The sequence below is a fragment of the Narcine bancroftii genome, chromosome 2, assembly GCF_036971445.1.
Source record: "Narcine bancroftii isolate sNarBan1 chromosome 2, sNarBan1.hap1, whole genome shotgun sequence".
Classification (NCBI taxonomy): domain Eukaryota; kingdom Metazoa; phylum Chordata; class Chondrichthyes; order Torpediniformes; family Narcinidae; genus Narcine; species Narcine bancroftii.
This window is the reverse complement of record NC_091470.1, coordinates 82,360,478-82,376,788: the sequence shown is the minus strand read 5'-3', so window position 1 is coordinate 82,376,788 and position 16,311 is coordinate 82,360,478. Positions and strand designations below refer to the sequence as shown.

The 16,311-nt window shown below is 37.5% G+C and overlaps 1 protein-coding gene across 3 annotated transcripts in view; it reads left to right on the top strand.

Moving 5' to 3' along the window:
- Positions 1-16,311, top strand: part of LOC138753825 (EH domain-containing protein 4-like) — an 89,049-nt gene that overhangs the window by 42,748 nt on the left and 29,990 nt on the right. For all 3 annotated transcript variants that reach the window (XR_011351448.1, XR_011351449.1, XM_069917264.1), the window contains one exon: positions 10,260-10,672. Coding sequence is in view for 1 of the 3 variants with exons in the window: in XM_069917264.1 (XP_069773365.1) it covers positions 10,260-10,672 (413 nt within the window). In the remaining 2 variants the exon portion in view is untranslated. The remainder of the gene's footprint in view (positions 1-10,259; positions 10,673-16,311) is intronic.

The following is a 16,311-nucleotide window of genomic DNA, read 5'->3' as shown; positions in this document are numbered from 1 at the left end:
TACTATCTGAAATTGAGACCTTCTTAGTATACAGCAATGTTCAATTTTCCACACACCTTCTCAGCATCTTGGGTTACAAAGGCACAGTTTGAATCTTCAGCAGTTTTTTAAAATGGAAAGGTATGTAGTTTTTATCTTGAGTGGAAAGTCTAGCATTAAATAGTTTGTCTTAAAACAATTACTAAATCATCTCTTGGCACTCACTAACCATTCTTAACTGCAAATCCTCTCGCTGCCAAGGAGAACGCTTTTTACCTGTGATCTTTAATCTTTTAACCTAATGTCCATTCTCCAACTATTTTAGTTTCTAGGACAACTTCAGGAACTGAGTTGCAGGGAGGGGTTAAACAGGTTAGGACTTTAATCATTGGAGTGTAGAAGAATGAGGGGAGATTTGATTGAGGTACAGGTTGAACCTCTATTATCCAGAATACTCCTACGTTTTGAATCTGCTGCTTTTGGTACAAACTCCTTACAGACAGCGCGGGACTTGAACCCCGGTTTCTGATCATGGCAGATTCAATCTTTACAGTGCCAGCGATTGGGAACTGGGGTTCAAGTCCCGTGCTGTCTGTAAGGAGTTTGTGTTAATGTCCTGATCGCTGGCACTGTAAAGGCATTGCGCTAATCGCTATGCTAACCACAGTATTATCTCCTGTTCTTAACTTTGCTCTACCTTTGATATGTTTTCCGGCATTTTCTGTGGTCTAGCAATGGCCAGGTCCTGATGTCGTTGGATTACAGACATTCAGTCTGTATTTAAAATTATGAGAGGTATAGACAGAGTAAATGTAGGTAGGCTTTTTCCACTGAGGGTAGGCAAGATACAAACCAGAGGACATGGGTTAAGAGTGAAAGGGGGTAAGGTTTAGAGGGAACATTAGGGGAACTGTTTCACACAGTGAGTGGTGGGAGTGTGGAACAAGCTGATAGCTGGGCTTAATTTTAACATTTAAGAAGAATTTGGACAAGTACATGGATGGGAGAGGTATGGAGAGCTATGGACTGTTCAGTGGGCAGAAAAATGGTTGTGCACAGACTGGAAGGGTCAAAGGGGCCTGTTTCTGTGCTATAAGATTCTATGGCTCTAAGAGTTCTCGTCCATATCTCTCCTTTCAATTTCTATTCCCCTCTTTATAACTGACTTCTTCTATTCTCCTGAAGCTAGAGTGCAAAGTAACTTTGTGATCATGCTAACGTTAATGTACCTTTGGACATGGTGGATTTTCCTCTCTCCCTTTTCTCTTCCTTGTCTGCATTGTCTTATCCTTGTATAGGTATTATTTTAAATTTCTGCACCAGCAGTGACTACTGTTCAAAAAAACTTCATAAGCTTCATTGTTGTATAAATGCAGATTCTTTTTCTTTTTTTCTTTTTTTTAAAATTTTTTATTTTTCACACCATAAATCACATTAGCCATCATATACACTTTTTCTTTTTCACACATATACAGTGACTTTTTCTCCCTCCCTCCTCCCAAGCCACCCCCCCACCCCCACCCCTCTCATCCATTTTAGGTATACAATCTAGGTTGCATTAAACCAGTCAGACAATGTTGTCATTCAACAAAAATACACCAGAAATTCTACTGAGTCCATTCTTTTCTTTCCTTCTCCTTCCATCAACTTAGGTAATGTTTGTCCCCGGTAGGTTTTCGCTATTGTATTTAATGTAAGGCTCCCATACTTGTTCGAATATTTCAATATTATTTCTTAAACTATATGTTATTTTTTCTAATGGAATACATTTATTCATTTCTATATACCATTGTTGTATTTTCAAATTATCTTCCAATTCTTTTTCAATGCAGGGACGTTGAATCCAGGATCACTTAAGCAAACATGCTGTGATAGAAAAGACTACACGTACAAAAGCCAAAAATAGAATAAAAATAAACCAAATTCTTTTAAAGAAAATAAATAATTCTTTTGTGGACTGGATTCATCAAAAATTATTATACAGATTAAAATATGGTGCTGGATGTTAGAGTGAGGTTTGAAATATCAAAATTAATCAATTGAATAGCTGATACTAGTATTGCATACCAGCCAGCAGCAATAGAAATTAGCCCAGGTGGTGTTATGTTAAAAATAATATTTTTAATTATTAATAAAAATAACACTTTTTATCTAATTTAACTAACTTATCTAAACTTACTTAAATTTATCTACACTTATCTAACTTAACCCCCAACTACACATAAATATACTGGTGTGTGGAATACCCCAAATCACTACAGCTCAAGGCACAATTCTCGAAAGGCAGTTCAAAGTTTCTGAAATTCATTGTTGACACCTAGGCATGAAATTGATAAGACATGCAGGTATTGAATGGATGCAATACATAGGCTTTAGATGGATGAGACATATAGGCCTTAGATGGATACTCCACGCAGGCTTTAGATGAAATTAGCAGTTCATGAAATGGGTGAAAGAGACAAGGAGTGACAGAATATATATAACTCACAAAACCCTTGTTGAGGTGCTTCCAGTGAAATGTTCCTTTTTATATGAGAGCCAACCAAAACTCTCCTCTTCTTTAGCATTTCGAACACTAAGCAAGTGATGCTCACAAAGCTTCTAGAACCCTTTATGTTGGTCAGCCGAACAAAAGTGACCTTCACTCTTTTGGACACAGAATGATATTATCATTCCTCTAAAACAGACAGGAGGAAATCAGACAGATTGTCTATAACCACACATGAGGCCAACCCAGCACAGTATTTCTTCCAAGAGCTGTTTGCTCCTGTGCTGCCTCCTTGAAATGGCCCCTGAGCAAAAGTGAGTTCTCAGTCTTAACCTGTTGATTATATGGTCTCTGCACCTAGGTTCTGGGGACACTGCTTTGCTTCTCTTCAAATGTATCCAATTTAGGAACATGCTGTCTTCAACCTGCAGTCTGTTTCATAGACACTTCAAAGCCTGCAGGGTTTGTTAAATCTCTTCTCTTAAAGTGACGGTCCCACACAAATGAAAAAATGGGACCACATAATACTGTAAATTTGAAATGTGCACACTTTATTTTGGAATAGTAAAAGAAACTTGTGGAAAGGTAAAATCATCCAAATAGGTATGGCATTGCTAACCATTGATCAAAAGGCCAAATATTTCAGATAGAAAATGGCAGAAGTTGAAATTAGATTTCACTTGTGAATCTGGCAAATGAGGAAGTGGCAATAAATCTAAAATTATTTTGCTGCATGTGGTCTGAGCAATACAGCAAATGATAGTAGCCAAAATCTGGAAATTCTTACAGATGATTCTATTAATTCAGCAGTTCATCAAACTGCTTGTTCAGTATTACACTGACCACATTTTGGGAACCACCAAGTAGGCATGATGTAGAAACCTGTTCTTTCCAGTTACTGATCTCTGGTCAGCATTTGAGCTTCCTGTGCCTGATATATTTAGATGGAACAGATATTCAAAAATTATGTCTCTTTAATTTCTTTCCATCCTGAGTAGAAAAGTACCAACTTAATATGAGGCCAACCTTTATCAACTTTTTTTCTTGATGGTGGTGAGGGAATATGTATGTGAAAATCTTGGAAAGACATCCAAAAAATGTTGTTATCTGAGGAAGTCTCGTCTTTTTATCCTCTCCTCTAATCCCCCATCTCCTTCCATATAAATTTTATCCTGTTCTTATCAAGATGTTGCCAATAACATTAAAGGCAGTACCAGTATTCTTGTGATGGTTCACAAGAATCAACTTAGCCCACTATCCTTTAAATTATGGAAATATAATACAGTGCAACTCCTGTTATGAGTCTTGACACCAAAACCCAGCAGCAATAGAAATTCACCAAGGCGAATGGTTACTTAAACAAAAGTTGCTTTTAATTATCTTTAAACATAAAAATAGAATCAAACTTTAACTTATTACTATTAACTTAACTTAACCTACCTTAACCCCCTTCTAATTCTAAGCACACATGTATGTAATGTGTATATGTTCAGGAAAGTTCTTTGATTCATACTCCAATCTCACTTTTCACTCCTCCAAGTTCACCAGTATGTCAATTCTTATACTGTGCACAAAATTTAACATTTATGAATTTTCACCAGGCTCTGTTGCTAAAAGGTTACTGCTCAGGAAGGTTCTTGTTGGTTTCAGAGAGAGATTTGTTGCTCATTGAACAGACACAAACTGATTTCCTCTGATCAGTACTTCATTGTCTTGTCGAAGAAACTTGCCCCATCATGGGTTTTCCAAATGATAACCTCTTCTTCCAGGTCACCACAGAGTTCCTCTTGTTTCCCTTATTTCAGGAGAAACACTCCAGCCATCCATTTCCTCTTGTAAGGACTACAAGGGTTTTCAACAGGCTGAACTCAGAACTCACAACCCATCTTCAAAATTGGTTTTAATGACGAGCCTGCCATCTTGCCATGTTGTAGCCTCCCAAAAGCCACTGCAGAACTCAGTTTTCTCTCTCTCTCTCTCAAAAAGAGAAATCCTGTTTGGTCTTTTCCGTCTCTCTGCTTGCAAAACCACATGATCCCTCTTAGAACAGCAAACTGCAATCAGACAGATTTTTGCTGGCACTGGAATCAGTTTCCTGAGCCTGGGCATCTGTTGCTTTAAAGACAATAGTCCATTTACTCCACAGCATCAGTCCAATTGACACCTACTTGTGAAGTTTCCATAGGCATTCTTCAAATTTTCTGAAAAGTCACTGTGGACATGAAGTCTCCCTTTCAGCAATGCTCTTGCATTTTAAATGAGATGTGTTTTGTAAGTACAGGTATCTGTTTGGGAACTGACCTACACTAAACCTCCACAATCAATCTCTTTTAAAAATCTATTTATGTATAATATATAATATAACCCCATAATTATCTGATTATCCAAAATCAAATTCTTCGAAATCCTAGGGCTCCCGGTACGAGCAGGGTCTTGGTGGGGAGGTGTTGGGGATTGGTGACAGCCAGCATTTTTTTGGTGAGAATTAAACATCATTTTAGAACTTAAAAAGCCTTCCCTTGTCGTTTATCATTTAAACACTGTTACAAGTGATTTGCTGTTGCTACTGGGCTGTTTTTAAAAAATGACCGTTCTCAGAAAAAGCTTTATCCAAAAATTAGCCTGGTCCTGACCATTTTGGATAATCGGAGTTCTACTGTAACTACATACACATGGTCAGAATATGTGGAACTTTTTTCAATTGTTATCACCTTTCTAATTTTAGAATATTTAAAATCCATTCATTCCTTTATTACTGTATATTTTTTGTAAAATTGAGAAATTTATAACAATTTCTTAGTGTTACCAAATTGAACTAGCTCCACATTTACTTTTGAGGAATAAGTAGTTTTCACTACATTTTGTATCTTATTTTGTCTTTGTTGTCAATTGCTAAATAGATTGTTGAAATGTGGGGTGTGGGATGATTAATTTAGTTTTGTTTTTGAACTGAATAAATAATGTCATTTTTTTTAAAATTTGAATTACTATTCATACCCCTTTAAATGATGAAAAAGCATCCAGTGGTTTGGATTTTTGATTGTTCTACTTATCAAATTAATTAATGTTTAATAAATGTGTTTTTGTTCAACTTATGATAATTTATTGCAGGACACTAGAAAAGGAATTGTTTTTGGTCTTCCTTCCTTTGCTATGTGACGGTGTATTTGTAAAATAATTTTGGTCAGTAATTGCATTATTTCTTAGTAAGTGTTGTTATTTTGCCAGGTTTCCAGGTGGAATTATAGATATGCACATTTTCACTTGGCCAATAGATTTTCAGAAGTAAGCAAACTTTTTTTAAAGGTCAGTTGAGGAATTTCCTTCATTTTTCAGTTTAATAATTTGTCTAAAGTTGAACTTTTTGTAGTATGTTTGTGATGAAAATTCTGTTCCATTTTCGATTTGCCTTGATGTGCTGGTTCAGGGTGAGCATCTGTAAAGTAGGCACACTGTCATCTCTACTTCCTAAGAAGTCTGAGGAGATTTGATATATCGATCAACTTGTATAGGTGTACTGTATAAAATAAACTGACTGGTTGAATCACAGTTGAATTTATAATTCAAATGTTCCGGAATGCAGAAGGTTGCAGAAAGTAGCAAACTGGCAAGTCATTCACAGGCTCGAATCTCCCATCCATCGAAGATATCTATGTGAGGTAGTGTCTGAAGAAGGCAGCCAACGTAATAAAGGATCTCCATCACCCTGGTCACAACCTCTGCTTTCTGCTACCTTCTAGAAGAAGGTACAGAAGCACGAACTCCAGGTTCAAAAGCAGTTTTTAATCCAATGGCTATCAGGCACTTTAATTTCCCCTTATTAGCCTAATCATAACTTGTTATAGGCAGAAGGCTGGAAATTATCGGCCAATTAGCTTGACGTCTGTAGTTGGAAAAATGCTTGAAGCCGTAATTAAAGATGAAATAGTAAAACTTTTGGAACGTAAGGGTTCAATCAGGCAGACGCAGCATGGTTTTAGAAAGGGAAGATCTTGTTTGACAAACTTGTTACGATTTTTGAGGATATAATGGGTGCGGTGGATAGAGGAGAACAGGTTGATGTATATTTGGATTTCCAGAAAGCGTTTGATAAGGTGCCGCACAAGAGACTTATCAGTAAGTTACAGGAAAGTGGAGTCCGGGGAAGTATATTGGCCTGGATTGAAAATTGGTTGGATGAAGGGGTTGACTTATGATGAAAGATTAAATCGTCTAGGATTGTATTCGCTCGAGTTCAGAAGAATGAGAGGAGATCTTATAGAAACATATAGGATTATGAAGGGTATGGATAGGATAGATGTAGGAAGGTTTTTTGAGCTGGCCGGGGAAGCTAAAACGAAAGGACACAGTCTCAAGATTCGGGGGAGTAGATTTAGGACAGAGATGAGGAAACTTTGTTTTTCCCAGAGAGTAGTGAATGTTTGGAATTCTCTAACCAGGGAAGTGGTTGAGGCTGCCTCATTAAACATATTTAAAATTCGGTTAGATAAATTTTTACATGATAGAGGAATTAGGGGATATGGGGAGAAGGCAGGTAGGTGGAGTTAGGTCATAAATTAGATCAGCCATGATCGTATTGAATGGCGGAGCAGGCTCATGGGCCATTTTTGGCCTACTCCTGTTCCTACTTCCAATGTTCCTATGTTCCTATGTACCACAAAAAGACCTGCCTGCACTATTGAAATGCCATTTTTGTTTTCTTGCAACTGCGAATGTTTATTTATCTGTCTGTCCTTAATATTTATATATTCTTTTCAACCCTCTGCTTTCTACATGCAAGTCACACAGTCAAGGTTCCATGGCATTCTGATTGAGTCTCTTGTCAAATGCCTTACTAAAATCCATGTCAACCACATCTACCACATTACCTGCATCAATTTATTTTGTTACCTTCTCAAAAACTCAAAATAGGCTCATGAGGCACTAGTTTGGAATCCTGGGATTTTCCCTAATACTGTTTTTAAACAAGGGAACCACATTTGCCATTCTCCAATACCACCCCCCCCCCCCATCTCCCCTGAGGCCAAGGAAGACATAAAGATCATCATCAAAACCCCAGCTATCCTTTTCATCTCTTCTCACAGCAACCTAGGGTATTTCTCATCAGCGATCTTAATGTTTTTATGAAGATCCAGCACTTCCACTTACCTAATCTCAATTCTGACTTCACCTTGACCAAGTTCCTTTTGTCTGTTGAATACTGACGCAAAATATTCATTTAGGTCCTCCCCAACCTCCTCTACCTCCAGACATATGTTGCCTCCTTCTCTGTATACTTAAGCAGCCCTACCTTCACTCTCAGCATCCTTCACGTGTGCATAGAGTGCCTTGGGGTTCTCTTTAATCCTTCTGCCTTCTCATGTCCCTTTGAGCTCCCCTAAATCCCTTCTGAAATTCCTTCCTGACTACCATATAATGCTGTTTGATCCCTTCCTGTTTCCTAAATCTAATGTACAGGTAAGCTTCTTTCTTCCACTTAACTAGCTACATCAATTTTTTTCAACCATGGTTCCCTTTTCCTATTATCTTTTCCCTGGCTCAGTGGGACAAATTTAACCAGAACTCGAGCAAGTGGTCCCTGACCATCTCCACATTACTTCTCTGCATTTCCCAGAGAACGTCTGTTCCCAATTTACTCCCTCTAGTTCCTGCCTCATCCCATCATAATTACCCCTTCCCCAGTTAAGCTTTTTTTACATTTTGTCTGCTTTTATCCCTGTTCATAGCTAAAAGGAGAAGTAGAAACACTCACAATTGATAGTTGGTTTTGTCTCCAAAAACGATACTTTACACGACAAAAATACAGCCGTTGCTGAAAATCTAAAAATTAAACAAAGTATTGAAAATTCAGATTAGTCAACATCCACAAACCTAGTTATTATTGATTACCAATCATCTGGCTTTATTCTGCTTGCACTCCAGTGATTTTGTTTTGGGCTAATATGTACTAACACTCATTTTGTTTTGAACGATACGTTGTGCAGTTCGGAATAAGTTGCGTTTGACATGACCACACCCTGGTTTTATTTCTACTTTGGCATAATTAAATTTCTACAGAAATTATAAATTGAAAAAACCTTGCATAAGAATGGAAGAAAAGTGAGAACTTAAATAGCAGGGTAGAAAGTGGAAGAGTTAGGGGAAGTAAGCTTGATATGAAGGGTTAGGAATGATCACAGAGACTGAGGAGGATGAAGAGTGTTCATTTTAATGCAAAGAGGATAGTGGGAAAGGCAAATTAACTTAGAACTGCATAGGTATTTGGAATTATGATGTTCAGAGTCATTGTCAGTACATACATGACATCACATTCAATCCTGAGATTCTTTTACCTGCAGGCGAGGCAGAATTACCACTAATTAGTAATGTTAAAAAAACGATGCAATGTACACATAAAGAAATGTAAACAAACTATGCAATACAGAGAGAATTAAAAATATCAATGAAGAGTACAAGAAAGAGTCCTTAAATGAGTCCGTGATTGAGTTTGTTGTTGAGGAGTCTGATGGTGGAGGGGGAGCAGCTGTCCCTGAACCTGATGATATGAGTCTTGTGGCACCTATACCTCTATGCTGATGGCAGCAGTGAGAACAGAGCATGCAGTGGGTAGTGAAAGCAACTAAAATGGTAATTAGGAAGGGGAAAAAAAAGAACTTTGAAAGGAAGCTAGCAAATAATATCGAAAAAGGATATTAACGGGTTATTTAAGGATATTGAGAGTAAAAATGAGGTGAGAGTAGATGTAACATCAGTAGAAAATGATGGTGGTGAAATTGTAATAGAAGACAAGGAGGGGCAGAGGAACTGAATGAGTATTTTGCATCACTCAGTGGAAGACAGTAGCAATGTACCCGACTTTCGAGGGTGTCGGGAAGAGAGGTGAGCATGTTTCTGTGTTAAAGTCTGTGGTCTAAACTTGGCTCGTTTACCTTTTTAACTCCATATTATTTATGTGTTCAATTGCCCAGTACAAAGTTTTTTTTTCTTTTGCTTCCCTGCAAAACTAAACTTGAGCAGCTGAAAACTTGATGGGGACAGTTTTTGTATGGCCATCTCTAATGTGCTCTGAAAAATGCATTTTTCTTAGATAGATTATTTAACAATTTTATATTACTTATACTTGAGGTGTGAGCATTTCCAGCATCACTACTACTTAATGTTCAAACCTAATTAAGCTTGAGAAAGTATTAATAAGTTTACAGTTTATACAGTAGTTGTATAAAAGTCAAGTTTTATAGACCATTTTTTTAATGCCAAATTTATGGGGCCATGTATTACAAGGACACACCTTTTGACCACAGTAAGTATTTGCATGGGCCAAGGCGGGAGATCCGATAGGCAAGCGGCTAACCAGAACTGGGAGGTAAGTCCACAGTTGAGGTGTCAGGAGCTCTGATGGGCAAGTGGCTGGGGCTGAGGTGCAGGTCCATGATTGAGGTGTCAGGAGTTCCGGCCTGCGGATGGCTGGGGCTGAGGTGACAATCCGCGGTTGAGGCGTCAGGAGCTGTAATGGACAGGAGGCAAGACCAGAGGTATGAGTTGGTGATCAAGGCATCAGGAGCATCACTGAGAGACTAAATTACCAGATTTTTGGGCCAAAAATAGGGTGGTTGACTTTTACACAAGTATACACAGTACATTTTGCTGAAAATGACTGTGCTCCTGGAAAGGAAATTACAAGAATGTGGTCAATTTGTACCATATGATTTTTTTTTTAAACATTCTGGTTCCTCTCCATTTGTTGTGTTAATTTTGATTATATATGATGTCTAATCTCTGTTTGTTATTTTAGGATATGACTTTTCAGAGGTTTTGCGATGGTTTGCTGAAAGAGTTGATCGCATAATCTTGCTGTTTGATGCCCACAAGTTGGATATATCTGATGAGTTTTCAGATGCTATTAAGGCACTCAGAGGCCAAGATGACAAGATCAGAGTTGTTCTGAACAAGGCAGACCAAGTTGATACACAGCAACTGATGAGAGTGTATGGTGCATTAATGTGGTCCCTTGGCAAAGTGATCGACACCCCTGAAGTTGTCCGTGTTTACATAGGATCATTCTGGTCAAAACCCCTCCAGATTACAGAAAATCGGAAACTCTTTGAAATGGAAGCAGAGGACCTTTTCAATGATATTAAGAGTTTACCTCGGAATGCTGCACTGCGTAAACTTAATGATCTCATCAAAAGAGCCAGACTTGCAAAGGTATGAATTTAAACAAATTCTGAATCTGGTTCATTACAAAATGATAAATGGTCAATTAAAGCCATCAGTTAGTTTTCAATAAAAGTGAAAAACTGCATTATACGAAGAAACAGTGGAGATGTGCTAAAACTGGGAGAGCTGTTCCACAGATTAGTTAGGCAGTATAATCATGCATTTAAGATATCTTCCAGGCAGGTATACCCTATCTCAACAGAGATGATTCATTGTTATAGGTGGCATCAAAATATAGTCAGGAGTCAAATTGGCAACCATGATTTACCCAGGTGTCAAGTGGAAGATTCAACTTTGGCTTTTCCTAAGTCACTATAATCACATTCAACATGTTGATTTTTTTTTTACATGATACAGTAAAACCCTCAGTATCTGGCATCTATTGTAATTAGTATATAAGTGTATTTGCCAGTTGCTTGAGGTTGCATGTTGAATGATTGGCGAACTAACCACTAGGAGGCATCAATTTTAAACTTTCTTATTTTTTACCTACCAGTATTTATTTTCTGCAATTTTTTTGGATGATTGTTTGAGGCTGCCGATGGTTGAATTCTGGATAACAGGGATTTTACTGTACTGGAAAATGACACACTGGCTGCTATTTCAGCACTTACCTCTAATTGACATATTGGAAAATTACTTGCTGTGGCCCATTAGTCTCCACTTAGTTATCCACAAAGAGATGGAGTGTAGCTTAAAGGAGCCTTGATAAAATTAATTGGGAATCTGGTGAAAGTGTTGGAGTCACGCCAAGTTCAAGAGAATATGGGTGCAGTTGGTCTTTTACAAAATAATGTGGGGGAAAAAATGTGAAGTTATCAACTTTGGTACAAGGAAATAGAAAAGCAGATATTAAATACTAAGACAATTGGGTAAAATTGATATTGAAAAAGTTCACATTCAGGTGCAGCAAGAAATTAGGAAGACAAATGATATATTGGCCTTTATTATGAGAGGATTTGAGTTCAGGAATTATTAGATGAGATTCAACTTTATTGTCATTGTGCCAAGTAAAATACAAAGCCAATGAAATACAATTAGCATCCAACCAGAAGTTTAAAAACTAGTGCTATATACAAATAACTATGTGCAAATAAAAGCAAGTGCTCTCAGCAAGCAAACAATTATAAAAGTTCTGACAGTACAATGTGAGTACATGACCACTCAGCACTGAGATTCAAGGTTCAGCAGGGTCACAGTCTCGGGGGGGAAAAAGGCTCTTCTTGAACCTGCTGCTTCAAGAACAAAGGCTCGTAGCACCTACTGGATGTAAGAAGAGTAAAAGGCCATAGTCAGGGTGAGATGCATCCTTGATGATGCTCTTCTCCCTGCCCAGACACCGTTCCTGATAAATGTTCTCAATGGTGGGCAATTGGATGCCGATAATCTGCTGGGCACCTGCTGAAGTGCTTTATGGTCTGTTATGAGACAATTGCTATACAACACTAAGATGCACTCAATGGCACAGTGGTAAAAATCCATCAATATTCTGGGACAGGTGTACTTTCTTCATGCTCCGCAGGAAATAAAGGCGCTTTTTTGATCAGGATGGAGGAGTTCAGGGACCAAATGAGATCATTGGAAATGTGGAATTTGAAGCTTGATACACATTCCTCTGCAACTCCATTAATGTAAATAGGGGAATTAATGTGGCTTCCACAGCATCTGAAGTCCACAATGATCTCCTTGGCCTTCGAGTATTAAGTGCCAAGTTGTTAGTACAACACATGGTTAGGTGCTGGACCTTGTCCCTATAGTCCGTCTCATCATCCCCTCTGATCAGGCCAACCAACGTGGTGTCATCTGCGAACTTGATTGTTGAATTAGAACCATATACAGGAACACAGTAATAGGTGAAAAGGGAATACAGGAAAGGGCTCTACACATAGCTTTGGGGCATGCCAGTGCTCAAGAATGGAAGGGAAGAGATTGACTAACTTAACAGATTGGGTCTGTTAGTCAGAAAGTCCAAGGTCCAATTGCAGAGGGATGAGCTGATTCCAAGCTGGCAGTTTGGCAATCATTTTGGAGGGAATCACAATATTGAATGCAGAACTAAAGTCAATTAACAACATTCTTACATAAGAGTTGGAGCTTTCTGAGTGGGTCAAGGCAGAGTGAAGTGCCATGGAAATGGCATCCTCAGCTGACCTGTTGATATGATAAACAAATTGATGAGAATCCAGGGTGATGAGAAAACAGGATTTCAAATGTGATCGAACCAGTCTTTCAAAGCACTTAATGATGGGGATGAGTGGAACTGGACAGAAGTCATTCAAACTCGTGGCACTGGCATGATGGTGGCAATCTTGAAGCTTCTGAGAACAACTGCCTGGGCCAGGGACAGATTGAAAATGTCTGTGAGGACCCCGATCCAATTATGATGTTTTAAAGAATCATGGTGATACCACACCGGGAGTACTGTGTTCAGTTTTGGTCTCAACCAAAAATTACAAAGGGTGCTTCATAGACCAGTTCAAGAAATAGCAGGTTTGTTTTATGAAGGAAGATTGATTAGACTTGGCCTTCATTCTTTAGAATTTAAAGTAAAATAGAAACTTCATTCAAATTTATAAAATTTTCACAGAGCTTGACAAGCAGAATAGAGGGAGTTTGCTTCGCCTGGGGTCATAGCCTGAATTGTGGTATACTTGGCCTTCCAGAAAGGCCAAGGGACATGATTAATGAGCATTTAGAGAAACATAGTCTGCTCAGGAATAGTCCACATGGCTTTGTGAAGGGCAGGCTGTGCTTCACGAGCCTAATTGAGTTTTTTGAGGAAGTAACAAATGAAACTGATGAAGGTAGGGTATTAGATGTGGTGTATATGAATTTTAGTAAGGCATTTGACAAGGCCCCCCATGGTAGACTCATTTAGAAAGTCATAAGGCATGAGATCCATTGAACCTTGGCTTTGTGGATTCAGAATTGGCTTGCTTACAGAAACCAGAGGGTAATAGTAAAGGGAATGTATTCTGCCTGGAGGTCACTGACAAGTGGAATCCTGCAGGGATCTGATCTGAGACGCCTGTTCTTTGTGATTTTTTTTAATATAAACAACCTAGACGAAGTTTCCAGATTTCACAAAGGTTGGAGATGTTGTGGATAGTGAAGAAGGTTGCTGTAGATATAGAGAGGATTCAGAGATGGGCGGAGAAGAGGCAGACGGAGTTCAATCTGAATAAGAGTGGTGATACATTTTGGAAGGACAAACTTGAAGGTGGAGTATATGGTTAATGGCAGGATTCTTAACAGTGTGCAAGAACAGAGGGACCTTGGGGTTCAATCCATAGATCTCTCAAGGTGGCCGTGCAGGTTGATAGGGTAGTTAAGAAGGCTTATGGTATGGTTACTTTCATTAGTATGGGGATTGTGTTCAAAAGTTGGGAGGTAATGTTGCAGCTCTATGAAACTCTGGTTAGACCACAATTGGAATATTGTGCTCAGTTTTGGTCCTCTCATTACAGGAAAGATGTGGAGGTTTTAGAGAGAGTACAGAGGAGATTTACCAGGATGTTGCCTGGATTAGAGAATGTGTCTTATAAGGCAAGGTTAACAAAGGAATGAAGAAGAATGAGAAGTGACTTAATAGAGGTCTGTAAGATTATGAGAAGCATGGACAACCTGCAGCTTTTCTTAGGGTGACAGTAGCAAATACTAGAGATCATCTGTATAAGATGAGGGGAGGCAAGTTTAAGGGAGATGTCAGGGCTAAGTTTTTTTTTTAAACAGAGAGTAGTAGGTGCCTGGAATGTATTGCCAGGGTGGTGGTGGAAGCTGGTACAATAGGAAAATTTTAAAAAATTTCTTGGAGAGGCACATGAATGCAAGAAAAAAGACAGTTATGGGTGTGTGGGTGTGAGGTAGGGAAGGTTTAGATTGTTTTTTTTAAACTTTATTTAAGATTTTATAACATGAATAACATATAGGATTACATTTTAAAAAAATTAAGAATAAAATAATAAAATTACAATACAATATCAGTAATCTAAATAAACTATACCCTCCCCAATAATTATTACACATTAATAACCCAACTCAAATTAGTCCAACCCCTCCTTTCCCCCCAAAAAATAAAGAGTGAAGAATTAATAAAGTTAATAATATATGTGAGAAAAAAAACCCACTTACAAAAAAAAACAAAAACATAACCGATTAAAATACTAACAAAAAAAAAGTAATTAATACTAAGATATCAGACTTAAAAAACATTTAAATCAAACTTAAATGCATATATTTAAGAAACGGAGTTAAGATTAAACATATATTTAACTCAAACTTACTAACTTTACTAATTTTTTATATTATCTATCAAAAATTCTTAAACAATAATCAATTCTTAAAAAAAAATTGTAGCATGAAAAAAAAGATGAAAAAAAAACTTTCTCTATAGAGATAAACCTTCACCAAATATCAACTAACTTCACATCTATCATCATATTAGTCATATAAACCACCATCTTAAAACAAAATTCAAACCTCATTAAGCATTGTACAATTCAATTTTAGTACTCTTCCACCATTTTTCCCTTTTACTCTTGAATAGTTATCCAATAAAAGCTCCAATACCACATTTAAATATCCCCAATCATTATGTTAAAATTCAGATATCCAAATAATAAAAACACATCTACAACGAAATCTATATCTTCAACAAATGGAGCATAAACCACAAACAAAATTCAAGCCTCATTAAGAATTGTACAATTCAATTTATAACTTTCACCATTATTCCCTTCGTTCTATAACTAAAATAGCAAAATAATATTCACCAGAATTACCACTCCTTTCACCTTAAAGTTAAAGAAAAAATATTTTAAAAAACGTATCCATCCCATTCACATTTAAATTTCAGATATTCCTTATCTACTGAATAAACTTTACAAAAAAAACACATCAATTTTTAGTTTTTTAAACAATCAAATACTTTCTTATGCTTTTTTTTATATTTAAACAAAAAAAAACCCTTCACTCTTTAATCTAATAATACAAAAAAAAGGAAAAAAAATGGGTAGGAGGTTAAAAATACCCCCTCCCGTCTAAACCGCACAATGCGGTAACTCCCAAAAAAAAAAATGGGTATGAGATTACTCACACGTAGCAGATGACTTTCAGGAAATAGTGCCTATCCAGTTCTCTCCCCCAACACTCACTTCATCTTAAACTAACATCCTCATTATTTAATATCCCTTTTTTGAGTCAAGAAGTTATGTTCCAACGACGGGAATTCAATCCTGCTAAAGAGTTGTTGTGGAAGAAAGGTTACAAGGCAACCTTTAGATATCCAGCTGTTTTGAAGGTTTTTCAAGATGGTTGCCAACCAAAGTTCTTTGATTCTCCAAAGGAAGCTATAGCATTTGCTCAAGAGCTGCCAATTACTCAGTTTCAACAGAGACGTAGTCCACTGCGATCTCTAAGGAGACAAGAGATGGAAAAAAAGAGCCGTGCTCCAAGAAGGAATGGTTGTAATGGTGACTCGGCAGTTGGAGCTGATTAAAAGAAGAGTTGTCCTTTTTTTTAAATTTTTTTTTTAAAAAAAGGTTTAGATTGTTGAGTAAGTTAATATAGGTCGGTACAACATCATGGCCCAAAGGGCCTTTACTGTGCTGTAATGTTCTGTTCTAAAA